This window comes from Abramis brama, assembly GCF_963993115.1.
Source record: "Abramis brama genome assembly, chromosome: 10".
In the NCBI taxonomy this organism is placed as follows: Eukaryota; Metazoa; Chordata; class Actinopteri; order Cypriniformes; family Leuciscidae; genus Abramis; species Abramis brama.
In genome coordinates this window covers 15,084,366-15,107,109 of record NC_139972.1, presented here as the reverse complement: position 1 = coordinate 15,107,109, position 22,744 = coordinate 15,084,366, and the positions used below count along the sequence as shown (strand labels likewise).

The window sequence follows — 22,744 nt, the reverse complement described above, 5'->3', positions numbered from 1 at the left end:
ACATCTAAGCATTTAGGCTTAATCACGCAGAATATTTAATATTGAATGTCTTCACCAGTAAAGACTATAGTCACAGCAGAAAATAGATTGTTGAAACACTCCTAATATTCTCCTCATGATGATAACATGTTTTGTACTTAATTTGTTCTGTCGCATACTTATATGATGTGAGGCTTGATGTTATTATGAAGCTCATAGGCACCTGATGCTGAGCACCAAATGGACAGCGGCCTCATGTGCCTCAAAATGAGTTTAATATGATCTGTTTTTCACCTTCTCTAGAGATTTCAGAGGCCCAGACTGAGCAGAAGAGTGCAATTTTGTACAAAAAGGCCTTTTACTTGATTAAAAAAAGTATATAGCCTACTATTAATCACACAATAGAAGAAATGTATTAGATTATGTACAACATGGTTTTTCATCATGTGGATATTTAGAGGCCTTTGGGTAACACTTTATTTTACAGTGTCATTGTTACATAATTATGTTACATGTAGTTAGTAATAACTTTAAATTATACATAATTACATGCAACTAAATCAAACCAAACCCTAATCCTAACCCTATAAGTACATGTAGTTAATTAATATTACTCAGTACTTACATGCATAATTACACTGTAACAAAGACACTCAAACAGTAGAGCATTGGCGCTTGCAACACCAAAGTCATGGGTTCGATTCCCAGGGAAAGCAAGAACTTATAAGAAATGTAAATGTATAACTTTAAATGCAATGTAAGTCGCTTTGGATAAAAGCGTCTGCCAAATGCATAAATGTACAGTAGGTTTTATAGAGTTAAAAAAAAAACATACTTTAGTGTCACTCAATTTTGGTGTGCCTTGTAATAAATAAATCACACATTAAGTCATGATATTTGTGACAACCCTGTCGCATTCATTTGGTTATGATGTCACACCCTCAAATATGATGTCAGAAAAAAAAAAAAAGAATGAAAAAAACTAATTAAACCTGGTCTTTGCTCTTTAAGATGGTCTTCTAGCACCCAAAGTGCCCCAAACCCATCTAAAACCAGACAAAGACATCAGGCATTAAAGTAAAATGTAGAAAGAATAGTAAATTATATATTATGTAATCATGTATTCAATTAAAAGTTACTGTATAGTCTGATTACGAGTATTTTAAAATGTATTATAATTTAATTTAATTAGAAATACTTAATTTTTGGAATCGTATTACGTAAACCAGATTACATGCAATCAGTTACTACCTAGCACTGGGGGTATAATATAAGATAAAACACATCAGTAGTCTTTTGTAAAAATAATCCTGCATTGCATATTTTAGCCACACGGTGTCAGTGTTGTGTAACAAAAGGCGCTGTGTCGCTGCACACTTCAGGCACAGTCGGGACTTTTTGATACCTTTTTTTGTTTGGCAAAGCAAAATATGCGACTAATTATTATATTACATAAAATTCAAACAGTTTTACACGAGCACACAGAGACAGGTTCACATGACATTTATTACATTTGGAAATACATGCACCATAAACATGCCGAGTTAAATCTGTGGAAAGAGTATTTATAAAACTACCAAATCCTCCCCATATTGTCAATGGCATATTTGGAGTTAGTTTGTGTGTCAGTTCACCAACTAAAGCAAAAGCACATCTGGGCTTCATCCTGGCATACAGTCCTAGGATTCCTATAATGTTTATCCAATACACAGCAGTACCATACACGTCATTACTAATGCCATACAAAGCACATAAACAGTCTACGATGCTATAATGCTAAATGGCTAAACCTGACATGGCTTTAATAGTTCGGAATTAGTCTTCAAAGCAATAATATGAGTGTTTCAAATACACACATAAAAGACTGATTGAATCTGTTTCTATGAGAATACAAAAGTCTTAGGGACATTTTTTCAAGGTAAAACAATAAATCAGATTTTATAAAGATTAAATAAAATAAAAAAGGACAGTAAGCAAATAATAACCATTGCTATCAATAAATGATTTCTTCATATCACAAAGACAAGTGCGATCTCTTTGGATTTCATTAGTATGACAAAGAAAAGTGACTTGCCCCTTCACATCACTCACTGAACACAGCAGAATAAAGGTACAAACATTTCAAAATCTACTGCAAACCACCACTTGCTCTGAACTAAATGAGGAAAACGAGGTAATGCAACTTTCACAGTGACAAAGGAGAACACAAACTAGATAAACAACTACAGAATAAAACATTACTGTTCATAAAGGGTTATTTCAATTCATTTCAGGACAGATATTACAGTATCTAGTGTAAAGATTTTGTTAGGCATGGCTGTCATACAACTATACAAAACTATTTTAAAAATGACTCTTGACTCGGTTCTCATGAAACGATATCCATAGCATTAGACTGGACAGATTTCCAGACATGTATCAGAGTTCGCCAACAACAAATAATAAATTCTTTTAAAAACAGATGTTGTCCAATAAGAGTCTAAAATATAAATTAAACAAAACAAAGCACAAATACAATCAAACATCATAAAAATGTACAGGCAAAAAAAATAGTCCTAAAGAGTGATCTGAACTATTGATGAGCTCAGGTAACCTAAATGATAATTCAGTAGATGGATCGGTTTATAAAGGCCATGTCTATTTATGTGTCTGCAACATTTAATATTCAGAGAAGCACTTGGCTTGTTTCTATCTATGATGACAGATATTTACCCGTAAGGCAATGCTATTGCCCAAGAGCTCAGTACACTAAATGCTACTTGCTACTCCACATCAATGGCAATCTTCCTGAATGTTATAAATCATGGCAGGGTTTGTAAAGTAACAACGCCTCTTTTCAGGTAGAAATATGACCTAAAATGAATGGAAAAAGTAGTGGTAGACTTTGGATGGATAATTGTAATCTAAAGCTGACTCACCGTTAAGTGTTAAAAGTGTCTGTGTAGTGTAAAGATGTGTATAAAATTGTAAAGAAAAATGTGTGATAGGTTAAAATTCTGTATAATGTCACTACAAAGTTAAAAAAATAATGTAACAGAACAAAACGAAAAACAATATTGATTGTTCTAAAGGTGTGGGACGTTACATTGAATCCAGCGGATGCAGCACAAAGGCAAGTGATTTAAGAATCAAGTGAATTGTGGAATGTGGGAGCAGCAGTGCATGCAGATATTCTGGTCCTATGAAACATTAAGGCACCAGAGGTATCAAATATCTACTTGTTTGTTTTTGTTTTGTTTTTTTATTTAAAAAAAAAGAAGAAAAAAAAGATTTCCCAAGTCTTCTAAAGGCAGTTTCTGTGAGTGCATACAACATATCATGGAGGAGACTGAACTGATTTACTTCATGCTTGAGCACCTGTCAACTTCTGCAACAGAGGGATCTGTAGAAGTAGAGAATGATTTAATAAGACATATAAAAATATGCTCTATATGGCGGCTGTAGGAATGGAACTGCATTTGTTTTATTATTTGTAGGAATAAAAAATGAATTGGTACTCTACCATATTGGTTATTGATCACATTAGAGATTTCTTTTAATTCGGTTTATTCATATTTTTATTTCAGAAATTTCTATCAGTATTGATTTATTTTAGGAAATATTTCAGCTGATAATGGGTGTTCATTCATTTATATTTATTAATTTAGTAGACGGTTTTATCCCCAGCGACCTAATGAGGAATACAACAAAGTGATTCATGTTTAATATTTACATTCGATTAGATATTTAATAATTTAAGAACTGTTCATTTTAATCTTTATCAAATCTCAAAATGAATAGTTTTTTATACTGTACATTATAATGTTGTGATGCAAAAATTCACTTGTAGCATTCTATCTATCTATCTATCTATCTATCTATCTATCTATCTATCTATCTATCTATCTATCTTCTTTATTATTTATATGAATGCAACTTTTGTGGTTTATTTCCCAATTTAGGACATAGGAGATTATTGATTAATCGATTTATTATTTTTTACTGTGTACTTTAATGTACATTTTGAATGAACTGCCAAAAATGGCCAAAACATTTTTAAGATTGTGTTTTAATCAATAGCTGATTACATGATTTGATTTGATATATAACTATCTATGTATATACTATATATTTGAGTATATACAGTGCTATGCATAAGTTTAGACACCCATGCTAAAGTTGACTAAAAAGAGGAATAAAAAATCATCTTTTGGAAATTGAACTTAATGCCTTAATTAAAAAAATTAGGAAAAATCCAGCCTTTAAGGACACCAATTTTCTCTGTGAATGAATAATGTATCGTAAATAAATAAATATTCTTCCTTAAAATACAGGGTGCATAAGTCTGGACACCCCTATGTTAAATTCCCATAGAGGCAGGCAGATTTTTATTTTTAAAGGCCAGTTACTTCATGGATCCAGGATACTATGCATCCTGATAAAGTTCCCTTGGCCTTTGGAATTAAAATAGCCCCACATCATCACATAGCCTTCACCATACCTAGAGATTGGCATGGTTTTATTTCAGTTAGCCTAATAGCTGGTTTGATTTGCATTGAGAGATGATCTTATGGAAAGTACTCCATGCCAATCTCTAGGTATGGTGAATGCTATGTGATGATGTGGGGCTATTTTAATTCCAAAGGCCAAGGGAACTTTATCAGGATGCATAGTATCCATAGTATTTATTTATTTACGATACATTATTCATTCACAAAGAAAATTGGTGTCCTTAAAGGTTGGATTTTTCCTAATTTTTTTAATTAAGGCATTAAGTTCAATTTCCAAAAGATGATTTTTTATTCCTCTTTTTAGTCAACTTTAGCATGGGTGTCTAAACTTATGCATAGCACTGTATATAAAGTATATACATTATATATATATAAATAAGTATATATTAAATGTAAAAAGGCCTGATTTACTTTTTTAAGATTGTGTTTTAATCAATAGCTGATTACATGATTTGATTTAACCCCCACTCTCACCTTGGATAGGTCCACACCCGTGAGTGCATTTACAGACACGGGCAGCTCCGCGAGGAGACGGTTCACCTCCCCGGTCACACGACTGCCGTCCCCACTCAGAATAACAATCTCATTGGTCTTGCCCAGAGGAGCAGATACCTTTCCTGCGATCTGTGGGGGTGGAAATTAGAAAATCAAAGTTAGAAAATCTAAATATGAAATCAAGGCCTTCAATACCCATGGTGATCTTGTACAACCGCACTGGGGATTCTCTATGAAGTTCACTCACCCTGGGCAGCGCTTCTAGGACGAGCGCGGTCTTGGCGGCGTCTCCGTACTGCTGGTAGGCTTCTGCCTTCAGCCTCATACTCTCAGCCTCGGCCTTCCCCACAAATGAGATAGAAAGGGCCTCCGCCTCTCCGATCTTGCGAATCTTCTCTGCCTCGGCCTGAGCAGTCAGAACTTTCTTCAACCTGTTCAGATATAGCACAATTCATGTCAGTGTTTGTCACAAATCAGTTCATCAAAGACATAATGGATACATGATTAATCATATATCCTGTTTGGTTTTGAAGCAACATCTGTGCCACATCTGTGAAACATTTTTCTTCTAAAAGTAAGAGATGCACAGATGGTGTAGCCTAACACCAAAAGATCGCAGGTTCAAAATCAAAGAGGAAGATCCAACTAGCAAGGCACTTATGGCACTTTTCCACTACACAGTACCAGCTCGCCTCGACTCGGCTTTGTTTGGTTTTCCACTGTGTAAAAGTTGTACCTGTACCTGCTTCCAGGTACTTTTTTTCGTACTACCTCCGGCGAGGTTCTAAGCGAGCTGAGGCGATACTAAAATGTGACGTGAAAACACGGCAGACTGCTGATTGGTCAGAGAGAATCGTCACTATTCACTGCGTCATCATTGCACGCGCCAGATGGAGTATCCTGAATAAAAAAATAGCAAAAACAAAAACATCCAAAAACAGCATACACTCGTTTTCCTCCATTGTCCTGTGTGTTTGGGTAGCGGGTGCCTCGCGTAGAAGATTAAGTCACGGCATTTTCCTGCGGCGTCGCTATGACGACCAGGTACTATTGTGGAGGTACTATCTGCAATGGAAAACGGAGCGAAAAGCGAGGCGAGTTGAGCTGGTACTGGTAATGGAAAAGCGCCATTAATCACGGTTACACAACAACTAGGTCAAATTTCACCCCAAAATCCCAAAATGATAAAAAATAAATTATATATTTTAAAATATTTATTTAAGTACATCTCCACCCAAATTTTCATGATCATATTATGTCCCAAGTTTTTTGTACTTTCCGCTACTCCTCAGTGTTTTTCAGTAGTTTGTTAATCTCTTTACTGTAAAGATGTGGTTTTATTATTCTGTCTATTATTCTTTTTATTACCTTTATTATTATATCATTAATAGTGCTGTCAAATAATTTAATCGTTATTAATCGCATCCAACATAAAAGTGTGTTTATATAATATATGTGTGTATATATATTATTATATTTATTATTTATATATTATATATATGTCTGTGTGTGTGTATACTGTACACACATATATATTTGGGTATATGTATATACAGTGAGGAAAATAAGTATTTGAACACCCTGCTATTTTGCAAGTTCTCCCACTTGGAAATCATGGAGGGGTCTGAAATTGTCATCGTAGGTGCATGTCCACTGTGAGAGACATAATCTAAAAAAAAAAATCCAGAAATCACAATATATGATTTTTTAACTATTTATTTGTATGATACAGCTGCAAATAAGTATTTGAACACCTGTCTATCAGCTAGAATTCTGACCCTCAAAGACCTGTTAGTCTGCCTTTAAAATGTCCACCTCCACTCCATTTATTATCCTAAATTAGATGCACCTGTTTGAGGTCGTTAGCTGCATAAAGACACCTGTCCACCCCATACAATCAGTAAGAATCCAACTACTAACATGGCCAAGACCAAAGAGCTGTCCAAAGACACTAGAGACAAAATTGTACACCTCCACAAGGCTGGAAAGGGCTACGGGGAAATTGCCAAGCAGCTTGGTGAAAAAAGGTCCACTGTTGGAGCAATCATTAGAAAATGGAAGAAGCTAAACATGACTGTCAATCTCCCTTGGACTGGGGCTCCATGCAAGATCTCACCTCGTGGGGTCTCAATGATCCTAAGAAAGGTGAGAAATCAGCCCAGAACTACATGGGAGGAGCTGGTCAATGACCTGAAAAGAGCTGGGACCACCGTTTCCAAGGTTACTGTTGGTAATACACTAAGACGTCATGGTTTGAAATCATGCATGGCACGGAAGGTTCCCCTGCTTAAACCAGCACATGTCAAGGCCCGTCTTAAGTTTGCCAATGACCATTTGGATGATCCAGAGGAGTCATGGGAGAAAGTCATGTGGTCAGATGAGACCAAAATAGAACTTTTTGGTCATAATTCCACTAAACGTGTTTGGAGGAAGAAGAATGATGAGTACCATCCCAAGAACACCATCCCTACTGTGAAGCATGGGGGTGGTAGCATCATGCTTTGGGGGTGTTTTTCTGCACATGGGACAGGGCGACTGCACTGTATTAAAGAGAGGATGACCGGGGCCATGTATTGCGAGATTTTGGGGAACAACCTCCTTCCCTCAGTTAGAGCATTGAAGATGGGTCGAGGCTGGGTCTTCCAACATGACAATGACCCGAAGCACACAGCCAGGATAACCAAGGAGTGGCTCTGTAAGAAGCATATCAAGGTTCTGGCGTGGCCTAGCCAGTCTCCAGACCTAAACCCAATAGAGAATCTTTGGAGGGAGCTCAAACTCCGTGTTTCTCAGCGACAGCCCAGAAACCTGACTGATCTAGAGAAGATCTGTGTGGAGGAGTGGGCCAAAATCCCTCCTGCAGTGTGTGCAAACCTGGTGAAAAACTACAGGAAACGTTTGACCTCTGTAATTGCAAACAAAGGCTACTGTACCAAATATTAACATTGATTTTCTCAGGTGTTCAAATACTTATTTGCAGCTGTATCATACAAATAAATAGTTAAAAAATCATACATTGTGATTTCTGGATTATTTTTTTTTAGATTATGTCTCTCACAGTGGACATGCACCTACGATGACAATTTCAGACCCCTCCATGATTTCCAAGTGGGAGAACTTGCAAAATAGCAGGGTGTTCAAATACTTATTTTCCTCACTGTATACACAGACATGCACACACACACACACACACACACATATATATATTTCATAAACACATACTTTTATGTTAGATGCGATTAATAGTTTTAACATTTATAGCATCTAATGAAACATTTATTTCTATTTATTCATATATTATTAACATTATTATAATATATTAAAATATTGATGTATTCTATCACACTCACTTCTGCCCTTCAGCCAGCTGCTGCATCTTGTAAGCCTCAGCTTCAGCTGGACGCTTGACCGTAGCGGTTAGCTCCTTCTCTGTCCTCTCAATCTCTTTCTCCTCGATGGTGATCTGCTTTTTCCTCTGCACCACCTCGATTTCAATCTCCTCCAATCTGATCTTCTGCTGCTCTTTAGCTGCCTGCAGTTCATAGGCCAGCTGAGACTCGGCTTTCTGCGTGGAGGAGAGACACATATCACACGATTACCATCACTCTCATCTGAGACTGAGAAATATGAATGTATAAGCCCACATCCGGGCGGCTACCAAGATGAATGAGATTTAAGACGATGGCCCTGGACTGAAATGAAATTCAATCCAACCTTAGTGTTCACTTCTTGATTGAAAGCAGCTTTCTGCAGCTCCAGCTCTCGCTTGGAGTCGGCCATTTTAGTGTCCGCCAAGAACTTCACATCCATCATTTCTTTCTTGCACTCAGCTTCCTGATCAGGGACGTGGGAGAAAACAGAAGCTAATGAATGCCACACATCTAATGGATAATGCATTAGTAATAAAGAAAGCGAAGCCAGAAGTCTCTTACTCTAATCCCAGCATCCCTCTCTGCCTCGGCCACTCCGATGTCGGCGTCCCTTTGTACCGCCGCTGTCTGTGTTTTTCCAAGAGAGCTCAAGTACTCCATCTTATCATAGACATCCTGTTAAAAAAGACAAGTGGTAACATTTTATTTTTTATTACTTGCTTTAATGTTTCTTTATTATTATTTAGATTATAATAATTGACTATGACTTAAAAGTATATTAAATAATGAATAAAATATATTATAATATTTGTGTGTGTGAGAGTGTGTTGCTATTGTTGTTAGCTAAAACTGTTAAACATAGTTATAGTTTGCATTAACTGAAATAAAGCTGAAATAACATAAAATATTAAATCTGAAGAAAATTAAAACTTAAAAAAAAACCTTAAATGAAAATTAGCAATGTTGAAAACGTTTACTAAACTAAAACTGAAATAAAAATAAATTGAAGCAAAAAATAAATAAAATAAAAATAAAGATTACAAAAACACATAACAAAATTACTAAAACTAAAGTTAAATTTACACGACAACCATGCACTAAAAACGGAAACGTTTTTCCTTTGCGTTTTTCAAACGACAACGTTGTCAAAACGGTCCCCATTCACACAGATCCTCGAAAACGACTAAAAAACGCTATTTTATTCAGTAGTTGGCGATGTCACTTTGTAAAGAAACACTACGCGCCTATAGACCTTATGTAGCCCCGCCCCTTTTCAGCGCTGCGCTCGTTGTCTTTTGACTTCCGGTCTGTATTTTCACAGCGATTTTGCGTGTTTATTAATGAACGGCTCGTTTTAAAATCTTCCCGGTCGACTTACATTTGTTAAGACATCTGCTTTAAACATTACTGTCCTCATGATAACTTTCGTTAACTTTACATTAAGTAAATCCACTTCAAAAGCTAATTACTCCTGGACAGCAATGCCATAGAGATATACAGAGCGACCGCAAAAACGGAAGTTCAAAGACAATATTCTAAAGATGGCGGTGCCCTGAACACATAATGCATATGCGCATTACGTCACCGACCAAAATGCATAAAAAGTTTTATGTTTTTACTTGAAACCTGTGTCATGTAAACGGCCCCTCAAAATAAAAAATAAAATGAAAATTGTTAATATTATAATTGGGGTATTTATTTTATACTTAATATATAAGAAATAATATAACATTACATAAATTATACTAAAATAACACTTATTTTAGGATTATTATATAAACAAATGAGCCTGGCAGTTTGATATTTACAAGTGCACTGGTCCTTGAGGTCTATAATGGAGGTGGGCCACTTGTCTGTGAGTATGACTTTGCATTAAGAAACACCCATAGCTTACTTTTATGGTAAAGCTGAGGATCTCAATGCCCATCCGGCCCACGTCAGGAGCTGCCACCTCCCTTACCAGCTGAGCAAACTGATCTCTGTCCTGGTAGATCTGCTCCACAGTTAAAGTGCCTATCGTTGTAACAGCAACAAAACATTAGCTTCATAGAATCACATTTGAATGATTTTTAATGAGGTTATTAGAATTGTTGGTAATATATTAACCTAAGATTGAACGCAAATGTCCCTCCAGGGTTTGCAGGACCACAGCCTTGATTTCCACGACAGACTTTCCCAGAAACTGCTCACAGGCGACAGCCAGCAAGTCTTTGTCAGTCATAACCTTGATCTGACAAAAACACAAGACAACAGTAAAATTCATTTAGCTTTCTTTTGCACTCTGAAAAATCTTTTGAAATAAAAGTTAATGCAGTAAGTGTTAATAATAACACTTTTTCAAACGTTTCAAACGTTTAGGGGGTCAGTAACATTTTAAGTGTTTTTTAAAGAAGTCTCTTCAGCTCACAAAGGTCTGAACAATACAAACCGGCATATTGTGAAATATTGTTACAATTTAAAATAACAGTTTTCAATTTGAATTAATTTTACAATATAATTCACTCCTATGATGACATTACTCCAGTCTTCAGTGTCACATGATCCTTCAGAAAGCATTCTAATATGCTGATTTGCTGCTCAAGAAAAACTTCTTATCAATGTTGAAAAGTTTTTTTTTTTTTTTTATGAAAATAAAAATTCAAAAGAACAGCATTTATTTTAATTTGACTTTTTTTGTAAAATTATAAATGTCTTTACTGTCACTTTTCTTTTAATAAATCCTTGCTGAATAAAATAATTAATTTCTTAAACAAAAATCTTACTGACCCCAAACTTTTGAATGGTAGTGTAACTTTCAAGTACAAAAAGAACATTTAATTATATAAATTCAAATAATGTCTGATACTAAGCTCCAAAAGTGAATCAATCATTAATATACCATTATGATATTATATATATATATATATATATATATATATATATATATATATATATATATATATATATATATATCTAATCCTGTTCCTTAAGATCCAGAGATCTTCCTCCAGAGCTTAGCTCCAGGGTTCCAATCCTGCAAGGTAGATCCTCCAGGAATAGGACGGATCACCCCAACATTTGTTTTCACATCTAATGATAGAATTCTAATCATACATTTAATAAAACATCAGTAAATGAGCTGTGAGCGGTCCATGAGAGAGTGTTTACTTGAGCAACTCCTGTAACTGTAATGGCGACTCCCTCCGCTGTCTCCACGTCTTCACACTTCGGCTGTAGTGTCATAATCTCTAGTGTAATTCTGGGGGGAAAAAATAACCAGAAGTTAAACGCAACCTTTAAGACGAGTGACTAAGGCAAGAAAAACCTCTTATTCCAAAGCTTGTTAGCATTGCAGAATTCAAAAAATGGGACAAAAGTGCAAAAGCAGTGGCTGACAGGAAGAACTGTATGCAGTCAGATAGATGGTCAAGATGAAAGCATGAAGCAAACGCTGCGCTCAATAGAAAAGCATCAGATCAGCTCATAAATCAACCAATTCAGCTGATCATGGAAATTTAAGATGTGAACGGAAATAGAATAATATCAATATCTGAATGACAAATGTATATGATTAAAATATGTCAAGCGATCTCTGAAGACCTCTGTACAGCATGCACATTGCACAACCAAACTGGTTTGACAAGCACACCTGACCAGGTGTGGCTTTTAGTTTTCTAAGGTCAAGCATTGTAATTATAACCAAACATTGATTCATTGTTGTTAAGGTGAATTTACTGCACCACACAGTGAAATGTGATCCTCATTTATTTGACTGTTGTTACCTCTGGGTGTCTGTTATAAGCCACCATGCCCACGCCCAGCCTCCCACCACATACGTCTTTGAATCTGCCCCACAACAGGCACCTAGGAGAGATTAAAAACACACACATGTGATGGCAGTGATAATCTCAACAGACATAGTCAAACATTACAAGGATATGATCTAATGAACTGAGTTCAATGGGGATTCAAACATGAGGTAAACTAGAAGATGCAAAGATGTCTACACTTCAAGTCATACCATGATAGTCTGACTGAATATTACCATATTTATGTAGTATGGCAGGGGTTTTCAAACGGGTTCGAGAAAAACGGGGTAAAAAAAATGTAACAAAAAATTAAACAAAATAAATAATTGAAATAAGATGAACGTAAAATAGAATTTAGGCTAAATCATTTTATTAAAACATCACTTTTAAATAAATAAATAATACATCTAACAGTACATAACAGAAACTAAATATTTTCGAAATAATAATTTAACGCATATTTATACTAGCCTATTAATTTGTAACCGTATAAATTCGGTCTTTATGCATAACAATTGGGCTAATAGCTGCATTTTAAATTTTAGGATGAGGGGCTGTTGCACCAGGATATAAAAGATTGAAAACCCCTGTACTATGGTATTGACATGGTACTCCAAGGTACCATAGTACTTAAGGCAACATACAATTTGGACATGAATTTGGACATGTACATTACCATGGTGGTCCTACAGTAAATAACATGGTATTATCATTTGATATCATTACTGTAGCACAATATCGTCACAGTACCTTTTAAATGTAGTAAAAAAAACAGGGTACTTTACATTAAACTGCCTTAAAAAAAAAAAGAAAGAAAGAAATTAAGCCAAAATCAGCACAATGTAATCACAACATTTCACTACTATGTACTAAAGTGGCCGTTTCTATGAGAATTGAGAGCATGGTATAATTAGCATGAATGAATAACCGAGTTATTATATATTAAATCATGGTTACATGAGTGTAACGGGATGCACCCAGCAAACATTGTGATATGCATAATAATGAGGATAATTATTTGTAAACACTGATTTTCATAGACTACGTTTACGTTTGGATTTGTACTAAGTTTCGGACATATGCAAAATTAAAAACGCCGAAAATTGTTTAAAACAGTTATGAATGAGTCTCGTGTAAATGCGGAAGAGCTGGGCTAACGTAGCTGTAGCTAGCTAACGCGACTGGATGACATTATTTACCACACAATTCATAATACATGCGAAAGCAAACAGTGAAATAAACACTTCATTAAATAATTAATGCAATAATTGTTTGAAAATAATTAGGTCTTAATTATTGCAAGATATTGTAAACACAGATTATTACGATACCTGACACAACGAGCGCTTCATTTGGTCCAACAGTCAGGCAGCAACCCATACTTGCATTTAATACCGATCAGTAATCCTTTCGTGTATATTCCTAAATGTTTAATAAAGCGTTTATTTAGCAGCTTTTTGACTCGTAAAATGTATAGATCCCCACCCTAGTGAGAGAATGAATGTTTGTCAACACAAGCGACCCTGCCCACCACTGGAAGGGAGGAAGGGAGAGAGGGACGTGATCCTGTATGGGCGTGTGCTCAACCTAGCGAGCTCCCTACCTAGACAGCACTTTTGAGCATACGAACGGGCCTATGATGTCCAAAATGCTATCTAGGTAGGGAGCTCACTGGGTTTTGGGGACATAGGCTCCGTGCTGTCATGATTACTAAAATGCTGACTGTATTCACTGTATTCCCATCTTGTTTCCATTCACTGTTTGGTTTTATAGTCCTGAGGAATAGACTTTATGCCTTTCTGTATTTTACAATTAAGACAGAAAGAAAGACTTGGCAAGTGATTGACGTTTACAGAAAAGGACTGTGGTTGTATCATGGTTTACCATTATATTGAATGATTATTACATTCATGTACCATAATATGTTTTTAGACTTTTAAGAATTGTTTGCGTTGAGACATACTGAAATGAAGAATTTAAAAAAATATTTGTTTAATTAATAATATAATATAATATAATATAATATAATATAATATAATATAATATAATATAATATAATATAAAGAAAATGTAAGAAAAATTTAATATTGGTTAAATTAATTATATAATATAATAAGAAATTATCAAAGAAAATATAAGACAAAATGAAAGAAAATATGAGAAAAAAATGAAATATTGGTTAAATTAATTATATAATATAATATAATATATAAAAGTTATTTTATAACTTTTTATAATAATATAATATAATATAATATAATATAATATAATATAATATAATATAATATAATATAATTAAGTAATATATTTTATATATATAATAATATATAATTAATATATAATATATTTTAAATAGGATCAAATGTGATCCAGTATAATTCCCATTCAGTAGGTGGCGCGTTGAGCCCAAGTTACCGTTGCGTTTTCTCGACCTCAGCGAGGAAGACACGTGGGAAAAGCTTACTGCACATGCGCGGTTATATAGGCTGCAGTGGGCACTGGGCAGCAGCAGTGACTAGACAAGCGCTTTATCGACACAAGCAAGAGCACAGGTGCCGAATAACCCAGAAAAATGCTCTTTTAAACAATCGCACGTCTCATCCCGAAGCCAGAGAGTAAGTTTTACTTTCGACACCTCCAATCTGATCATTTTAATGCGGTTTTAAGAAGCTGTGAGATGAAAGCCGGGCAGTGGCTCGCACAAAGAAGACACAGGCTATATGCTAGTGGCAGTAGCAAGTGTAGAGGCAGAGGTACCAAGACAGGCTGAGATCACACTCTAATCACCCTTCAGATTGGTTGCTAGTTAGCTGGGCATGAGATGACCACGACAAACTTTCAATCATCCGGATACATCTTATCCACAGGGCAGATGTGTGCTGTAATGACCCTAAATTGTGTAAGTGTGTTTGTGTTGGTCTGGGGTAATTTTAATGCATGTAGCTTGTAGCTAAGCAAAGTTGGTGGATAGAAGATTTATTATAGGGTGGATGATATAGCAATAACAAATTGTACATTCAAATTAAAGTGCTTTGTTTTTATGCTTGGCTAACTGTTAGAGAGTCACAATGTAGCTCAGCTTAAGAGCTTCTGTTGTTTTTCATTAAGACTGTAAATGTGTATCAGCTTAATGTCCTCTAAAAATACTGCTTGGCTATATAGTATTTGCTTGTACGAGCTCTGAACTGTGAGTTTGTCTAGATATTGAACTCAGTTCAAAGGTTTTTTTGAAGAGCACCACCTAAATAAACAACTCCCCCCTACCATTGGTCCGTTTTGGGGATGATATAACAGCACACACACGGGTCATCTCTAATTCTTCACAGAACCAGTGTTTCTGGCATTGTGAGTGTCAGATTCAGCTGATAACACCTCCTTTACTGTAAAATTCAAAGCAGCTCTCTGATGAAAGTAGTTGGGGGTTGGGTGCAGGGAACATGTCAGGCTCTGTCTCGGCTGCACTTTTTGACACCTGCACATCTCAGATTGGATGAATCAGCTGGGAGCATGTGGCCTGTGGTCGTGTTGCCGCATCCCCTGCCGTGCCCCTGGGCACCTGCCAGGCGGACGGGAAAATGCGTTTGCATCGCACTCCTGACACTCAAACTGCAGGGTGTGCACCGTGGGCCCTGACACCAGCTGTTTCAGAGAGCTATTTAAAAAGGTCATGCTTGAATGCATGGTATTTAAATAAATGGCTACAATGAGGCAATTACAGAGATCTATAGCTACAGCGTTTGATGGATGTTCAGGTGAATTAGCAAGGGTAGGGCCTTCGTACACTTCCGTGATTGCCGTTTTTTGCAGCCGGCTGTAAATCATGTTATTTGTTGACATTCTACTCAATATTACTTACTTAGCTTGTTGGGATATTCATGGTGTGGTGATTTTTATTCTGCAACTCTTTTAATCTAAGACTTCTTGATTATTGCTTCTGCTGTGTTGCGCCAAACCACCACTAATTAAAATAGAAATTTCCGCCGTTATAATTTATTACTCTCATTAAGTCCCATTGCACAGTGTGTTCCATTAAACCTATGTCTGCACGTAAAATTGGATTTCTTTAATGACGCCCTCAGAGGAGAAAATAGCCAATGTTTCTTTTTTTACACCATGTATTTTAAGAGACAATTGATGTGAATCCGTTTTTGTTCGTGACATGAATGTTTCCTTTGCAGTGTGATGAGGAGTAAAAGTCCAATGTTGCATTAGTCTCATTGTGACATGCTGGCCTGTCTGCCGGTATCAAACCCCTCCTTCCAGCTTCTCTCGTACACGCAGATGAACACTGGACTTCAGAAATGTAAGCTGCCGTTAACTGAAATGAGCTTTGTTCTGATTAGGCTGCATGTATGTTTGACCTAGTTTATCCCTTTGTTAGTGAAACAGATGCTCTTCCTCTTGACCCTGCTCCGTCAAAGCCCTGTTAAGCAGTCATATGCTATTATACGAGCGCCAAATTCCTTGCATTAACCTTCCCGTTTGGCCTTCTCTTGCTCACAGGGGACACTACACAGAGGATGAGATCAGCACACTATCCTACCCCAGCGGAATTGGATGCCTATGCTAAGAAAGTTGCCAATAACCCACTGACTATAAAAATCTTCCCCAATAGTGTGAAAGTACCTCAGAGGAAGCATATTCGCCGCACCGTTAACGGTCTCGACACCTCCAGCCAGCGCTACAGCCCCTACCCACCTCAGGTCAACACCCGGACGGGCCTCTTGGCCATCGTCAAAGTCCCCGTCAAAGGGATCCTCAAGGACATTGAAGGCGGCCGGGCCCGTTTTCTCCCCAAGCTCATCATGAACCCGCACAGTGGACTTTACGCCAGTCCCAGCACTTTAAATGTTCCTCACACTGTTCCACACGTTCAGACTCCTTTAGGCCAGAAGAGTCTCGCCCACTCTCAGGCCTTGCAGGCCCATTCACAATCCCTGCAGCAGAAGAGTAGTTTACAACCACAGCAGAGCCTGACTCATCAGGAGGCTTTACATCAGAGCCAGGCTCACCAACCGCCAGTACCGCGCCACGCCCTAAACCACCAACAGACTCTCATGCAGCAGCAGACACAGTTGCCCGGTCCGCAAGGACTACGGCATCTGCCTGATATCGCGCAGTCGGTGAACCTGCAACACTCCCAGGGCTTCTCTCAATCCCAACCCATGCCACAGGCCTCTTGCACTGGGCCACCGGCCCCGGGGGTCTTACAGCCGCCCCTGGCAGGCTTACAGATGGCACGCAAGCTGCCTGACGCCGACGCCCCTCCCAATGTGACTGTGTCTACCTCAACCATCCCGCTGTCCATGGCTGCCAGCCTGCACCAGAACCGGCCCAGCGACTTGAGCAGCATCGTCAATCAGATCAACCAGTTCTGCCAGGCTCGGGCTGGCATGGGCTCTACCTCCGTGTGTGAAGGGCAGATCGCCAACCCCAGTCCCATCAGCCGCAACCAGCTCATCAATGCAAGCTCTCGGGTGTGCACTCATCACGTTGTGGGTCCTCCGCCTTCTTGCATCCTTGGCAACCCCGACAAAGGTGGTCCTGCTCTGCATCTGCCCGACATCGCTGCCATGAACAGGATGCCCCTTTACCACAGTGACATGAAGCAGCAGTCCCAGCCACAACGTCAGCAGGGCCCTTGGGGCCAGCACCAGTTGGCACACCTTCAGCACCTTCCGGAGGGAGCGGCTCACCAGGGCAAGAATCTCCCTAGAGAAGGCCTAGTGGGACCGGGGTTCCTCACCAAGAGCATGGGCTACCCGCAGGAGGTGTGCATGGCTCAGCCCTTCAACTTGAAGCCCCCCACTGATAAACCAACTCCATCTCCTCCGGTCAACGGGATGCCCATGAGCTACAGCAACGGCCACTACATGCAGCCTCACTGGAACAGCATCCTGCCCACACCAAACAGTGATAGCTCAGGCTCTCAAGACCTGGTGGGGCCGTTCCACGGAGGCCTCTCAGGGGCCTCCATAGACTGCACCCCTGGAGCACAGTACAGGACCGGGCCGTCCATTTCAAGCCAGACCAACCTGATGCAGACCATGGAGTACATGGGTGGCGACTTCCAGGCGCCCTGCTTCCGAGCGCAGAATCCTGGCACAATGTCAAAGATGCACAGAGCCTCAGTCAGCAGGGCCACAGATTCAGGTGATAGTAGAAACGTCCACATCCACCACCCAGGGTACAGATGAGCTGCGGCCACTTCACGCTAGTCAGTGTTAGTCGGAGCGCAAGGAAAAAATTCCCCCCTCTTCCCATCTTGCAAGTGATCTACTGAATGTTTCCTGTATGGTTATTTACGTGGCTACCACAAATCTGAACCCCCATGTGCCACTTTGGTTTCTTTTATTATTTTAATTTCTATTAGTATAATTACTTAAATAATTAGCCTTTGGGGGGGAAAAATTTGGCATTTATTTATTCTATTTTTAATTTTTTTTCCCCAAGAAAACAGCCATAACAGCTTCAGTTTATGACATCAGCACTGTATTTTCCCATTCCTATCTGGTCTGTGTAATGTAAATGGAAAAATGTACCACATAACACGCATATATTTATTCGCTCTTTCTTTTAGATTAGCAAATGTCCATTATTTAAAAAGCTGAGAAGAAATTCTCAGCAAATTCCATTTGTATGTAGTTTAGGCCTACTTGAGATTTGAAGTACTAACTCACTGAAGACATTTAAGGGGTGCCATGATGCTGAAATCTTTGGCTGTTCCATCGAAGCTAACAGCTTGTACAATGTATAGAGGTTGATTTTATTTTTGTTCCTCTCAATGTTTACATATTGTGCTTTTGTAACTAATCCTAAATCGATATGAAAGTGCAAACTGATACTGGGATATGCACATATGACAAGACTGTTTCTTTTTCAGACTGTTGAACATGAATCAGGTTAAAGTCTTTGATGGAAATGTTACACTGGGCTGAGTAAAGCCACATTGTGTACAATGTTAATCCTTCCCTTGAAGTGTCAGCTAATGCGTTATCCTTTTTATCATATTTTTTTTCTTCTTCTGAGTATCTTATTAGATTTCAGTTTAAATGGAGACTGCTGTAGACTGAAATTGCTTCGAGACTTGTGCTGTGCCCTAATTGCATAGCTTAGGAGTTTATTTTGTCTCTCAACTTAATTGTTACTACTTGAATTTCATTGGAAAGAGATGGCGACAGCAGGCTTCGACTTACTGCAGGTCTTACAGCAGACCGACTTTAGCAGCCGACCCAAAGCTTCCTTTGGGAAGAGTTTCATCACCCGCTTGTGCGTTAGTTCATCATTAAAGGAAAGACGTCCTTGACCGTAATTGGATGACGGAAGTGTGTTGATGTAAGCGCAATATAAATGAGCACCGCAGGCTAGCCTGTGGCTTCACTGCTGTGCTACTGTAACTGAGAGGTGTGATTAGCCGGTGTGAATGCTGTGTATTGGGGCAGATTGGCTCCCTGCTTTTGCTCCATCATTAACACCATACCGCTCTTCCCTGGCGGGATCATTTCCATCTCCGTCACACGCTGTTGTGTCAGCTGAAGCCTGCCACTGCATTTTCCACCCACCTTAGGCACTTGATGTGTCATGTCGGTCTTATCTGAAATGGCTGAAATGCACCGCCGGTGACAGTCTAGGTCTATTTGCTGGGAAACAACCCAAGTAAAAGACACATTTTAAGTTTAGTCGTTCTGTGAATCTGATAATTGATCCATCCGATGCTCCACGGTTTAACTCCCATGGAGAGTTTCTCTCTTTCTCAGGTCTACCTGTGCCTCTTCTCATATTCTCCCTTGACTTTTATGTCCCGACAAGTCTCTCCACCTTTATCAGGGCAGGCCATCTGGCAGGGGAGCATGGGTTTTGTCAGACTTTGGTGTAACGAGTGGAGCAACTGCAGATGAGTGAATGGGTGGAGCTGTGACACCCAGTATCATAACCTCCCTGTTTGCCCCTCAAAAGCCTTAAATATTTGATCCTTGAACTGTCCTTGACAATAGGCATGGCGTAGAATATAAATTAATGATATTTAGCTAAATTTCTTTTTGTGAAACCTTAAATCGCGGGACCTAACTCCCGAAAGGAAGAGGTTTTTTTTTTTTTTGTATTTAGCAATGTATGTGTAGTACTGGGCTGTAACAGTTGTTGCATTCACACAATGTCATGTTATGTTTCCTAAACTAGCATCTTTATTTGCTCTGTTTACCATTGCAGCAAAACCTGTTTAAGTCCTAAATCTGTTTCCTGTCATGGGCGAACACACATGTTGGAAATGCAAGCTCTACTAAATGCTTTGCGTCCAGGCTAATGTTTTTCAGTAACAGCAAGCCTAGTTTAAGCTTTCACGACAGAATACGTTTCCCATGAAGCTGCTATTTTATTCTGACCACAAAAAAAATGATTTCTTCTAAATGTTGTGAGGATAGAGTTAAGGTCTAATTTATATTATGCCTTTTTTTGCAATGCAATATTGTTAATAGGTTGAGTATCGGCAGACACAAGTTATTCCATTTGCCTGTCGAACATGTCGTCATTTGTAAAGCTTGAGCGTTTAGACTTCCTGTATTTCTTTCGATCCTTATTTCATGCCTTGTTACAGCTCAAGAGTACAATGTCAGGTTACTCTTTTAATAGTTACTATCTCTATGTGAAGTGCCTCCTCTGGGCTGATGTGGACTGAGTGTATGTGACCGTTGGGATGGAAAATGGACCGGCGCTAGTGCACATTCCATAGACGTAGTGCACTGCTCACGAATGGGGGACCGAACTACTTTAAAAACTACTGATATCGTTCAGAAAAAAAAAAATGAACATTGTGTGCTGCTGCAGGTGCAAGATCTGTTCGGATGTGAATAGTTGCTGCTGAATCACTAGTTTAGGTGGCGAGAGCTACGCTGCTGAACTGCCTAGTGTCCTTGAAACATTCAAAGGAAAGCTCTGGAAAGTTCTTTGTCTTTTGGAGCACATGCACTCCTGCCCCCATCACCACCCCACCCCTTCCCAAAACAACACAATGGCAGTTTTGGACTACAGGAGTGTGTGTTTGGAGGAGTTGAGTGTGTCTCATCTTGTTCCACCAAAGAACAAAATGTCACTTGAATGGTAGCAGTGCGCACCTGTTTTATGTAACCGAAAACTGTCATTCCAGATACACATTTTTTCAGGAACGTGTTGCACAAACATTCCCCTCTAACCAAAATAAAGTTTGACTTGCATTTGCAAAGTGTGTCGTGTCTCTTTTTGTCACCTACATTTCTCTGATTCTTGAGTACTGGAATAAAACTATTTACAAAACTTTTATTTGCCAAGTATTTGTTTTGGAGTAGCCTACTGTGACAATTATGTTCCGAAGTATTCATTTTGAATGCAATCTCCTTCTTTTAATTTTCACGTTTCATAAAATGTTTTCCTCTCTTGTCTTTTAATCAGTACATGTACAAAATGTGTCATATTATAGCTTCAGTGGGACTATTTTTCAGGGCCATCTATTGAATTCTCAACATTTTTTGATCAGAATATTTCACAGGGTAGAATATGGAGAGAGAATTGTGTCTTTATTACATGCGAGAAAATAAAATAATAACATTGGAGTGTCCGTGCCCAACTAAGGCAGAGGCGGCATCTATGCCGGTGAACCGAACAATGGTGTAATGATTCAGTTCGACTCCCAAGACAAGACGATGCTCACCCGACTGGCCAATAGGAACGTGGCCCCGCCCATGACACAATTTTCACAGTGAAAGCAGAATCCTGACATGAGAGCATGAAATTGCATCGAGAGCAAAGAAAAGCGTTTTGAGAGAAACACTTTTTTTTTTTAGAGAAAATGTTTTCACACTGATAGCAAAATATATATATTTGAGAGTTTTTTTCGAAGTATTTTGAGAGAGATTTTTTTTCTCAGAAATAATTTTAAAAAATTCAAATTGATATTTTATGTTCTATGAGAAATACAAAACTTTTTTTAGTCTCAAATATTATAATTTTTTTGCTATTGGTATGAAAACTTTCTCTCAAATATTCTTTTTTCTCTCATGAAATGCTTTTTTGCTATCAGTGTGATAACTTTTTCTCTCAGATCATTTATTTTCTTGCATGTAATAAAGACACAATTCTCTCTCCATAGTAGAATGCATAAGGTTTTTTTTTTTTTTTTGTCAAGTAGCCTATTGAAAGCAGTAGCCATTTTAACGACATACACGAAAATACTACTTAAACGAAATACAATTTTAATAATCTAAAAGATATAGACAAGCAATGTCCTATTAAAAAAAAAACGTTATCATACTATAGCCTACAACTCACAAGAGCCTAACTTGCATGTAAAATATGGAAAGAGACGTTAAGTTACTTAAATCTTGTGTGATTTACTTAATGTTCTCATAAATACTGTATAAATAAGTATACAATATAGATATACAACAGTAAGTTCCGGTCCTCGGATATGATTGGTCAAGCGGCGTTAGTTAGTTCAACAGCACTGGGTCTTTCACTGTATCACTCCACTTGTCTTCTCGTTACGTATCAGTCGTAGAATTTAGTAATTTTGTGCAGGTCACGTCGACACAAAGTAAGTGGCAACAAGTTACTGTGTTTTTGAGTGAATCAATCAACTGAATTTTCTCTG

General features: G+C 38.1%; 2 protein-coding genes across 2 annotated transcripts; one reads left to right on the top strand and one right to left on the bottom strand.

Annotated features, from left to right (window-relative positions):
- Positions 1-1,467: 1,467 nt before the first annotated feature.
- Positions 1,468-13,666, bottom strand: flot2b (flotillin 2b). The gene is made up of 11 exons (XM_084125443.1): positions 13,455-13,666; positions 12,097-12,178; positions 11,483-11,573; positions 10,442-10,565; positions 10,230-10,348; positions 8,897-9,010; positions 8,679-8,798; positions 8,315-8,529; positions 5,212-5,395; positions 4,944-5,093; positions 1,468-3,361 (listed from the first exon to the last, which is right to left on the bottom strand). The coding sequence occupies exons 1-11, from the start codon at positions 13,501-13,503 to the stop codon at positions 3,323-3,325; spliced, it is 1,287 nt and encodes a 428-aa protein (XP_083981569.1). The 5' UTR covers positions 13,504-13,666; the 3' UTR covers positions 1,468-3,322.
- Positions 13,667-14,585: 919 nt separating this feature from the next.
- fam222bb (family with sequence similarity 222 member Bb) lies at positions 14,586-21,337 on the top strand. The gene is made up of 3 exons (XM_084126949.1): positions 14,586-14,738; positions 16,302-16,426; positions 16,627-21,337. The coding sequence occupies exons 2-3, from the start codon at positions 16,348-16,350 to the stop codon at positions 18,318-18,320; spliced, it is 1,773 nt and encodes a 590-aa protein (XP_083983075.1). The 5' UTR covers positions 14,586-14,738; positions 16,302-16,347; the 3' UTR covers positions 18,321-21,337.
- The last annotated feature ends 1,407 nt before the right edge of the window (positions 21,338-22,744 follow it).

Excerpts from the sequence above, each read along its gene's own strand:
- flot2b (XM_084125443.1), bottom strand. The coding sequence starts at position 13,503 with ATGGGTTGCTGCCTGACTGTTGGACCAAATGAAGCGCTCGTTGTGTCA. Across the intron at positions 5,396-8,314 it reads CAGCTGGCTGAAGGGCAGAA|GTTGAAGAAAGTTCTGACTG; the intron begins GTGAGTGTGATA and ends ATATCTGAACAG. Across the intron at positions 3,362-4,943 it reads CGGGTGTGGACCTATCCAAG|ATCCCTCTGTTGCAGAAGTT; the intron begins GTGAGAGTGGGG and ends CTACTTCTACAG.
- fam222bb (XM_084126949.1), top strand. The coding sequence starts at position 16,348 with ATGCTGGCCTGTCTGCCGGTATCAAACCCCTCCTTCCAGCTTCTCTCG. Across the intron at positions 16,427-16,626 it reads GAACACTGGACTTCAGAAAT|GGGACACTACACAGAGGATG; the intron begins GTAAGCTGCCGT and ends TCTTGCTCACAG.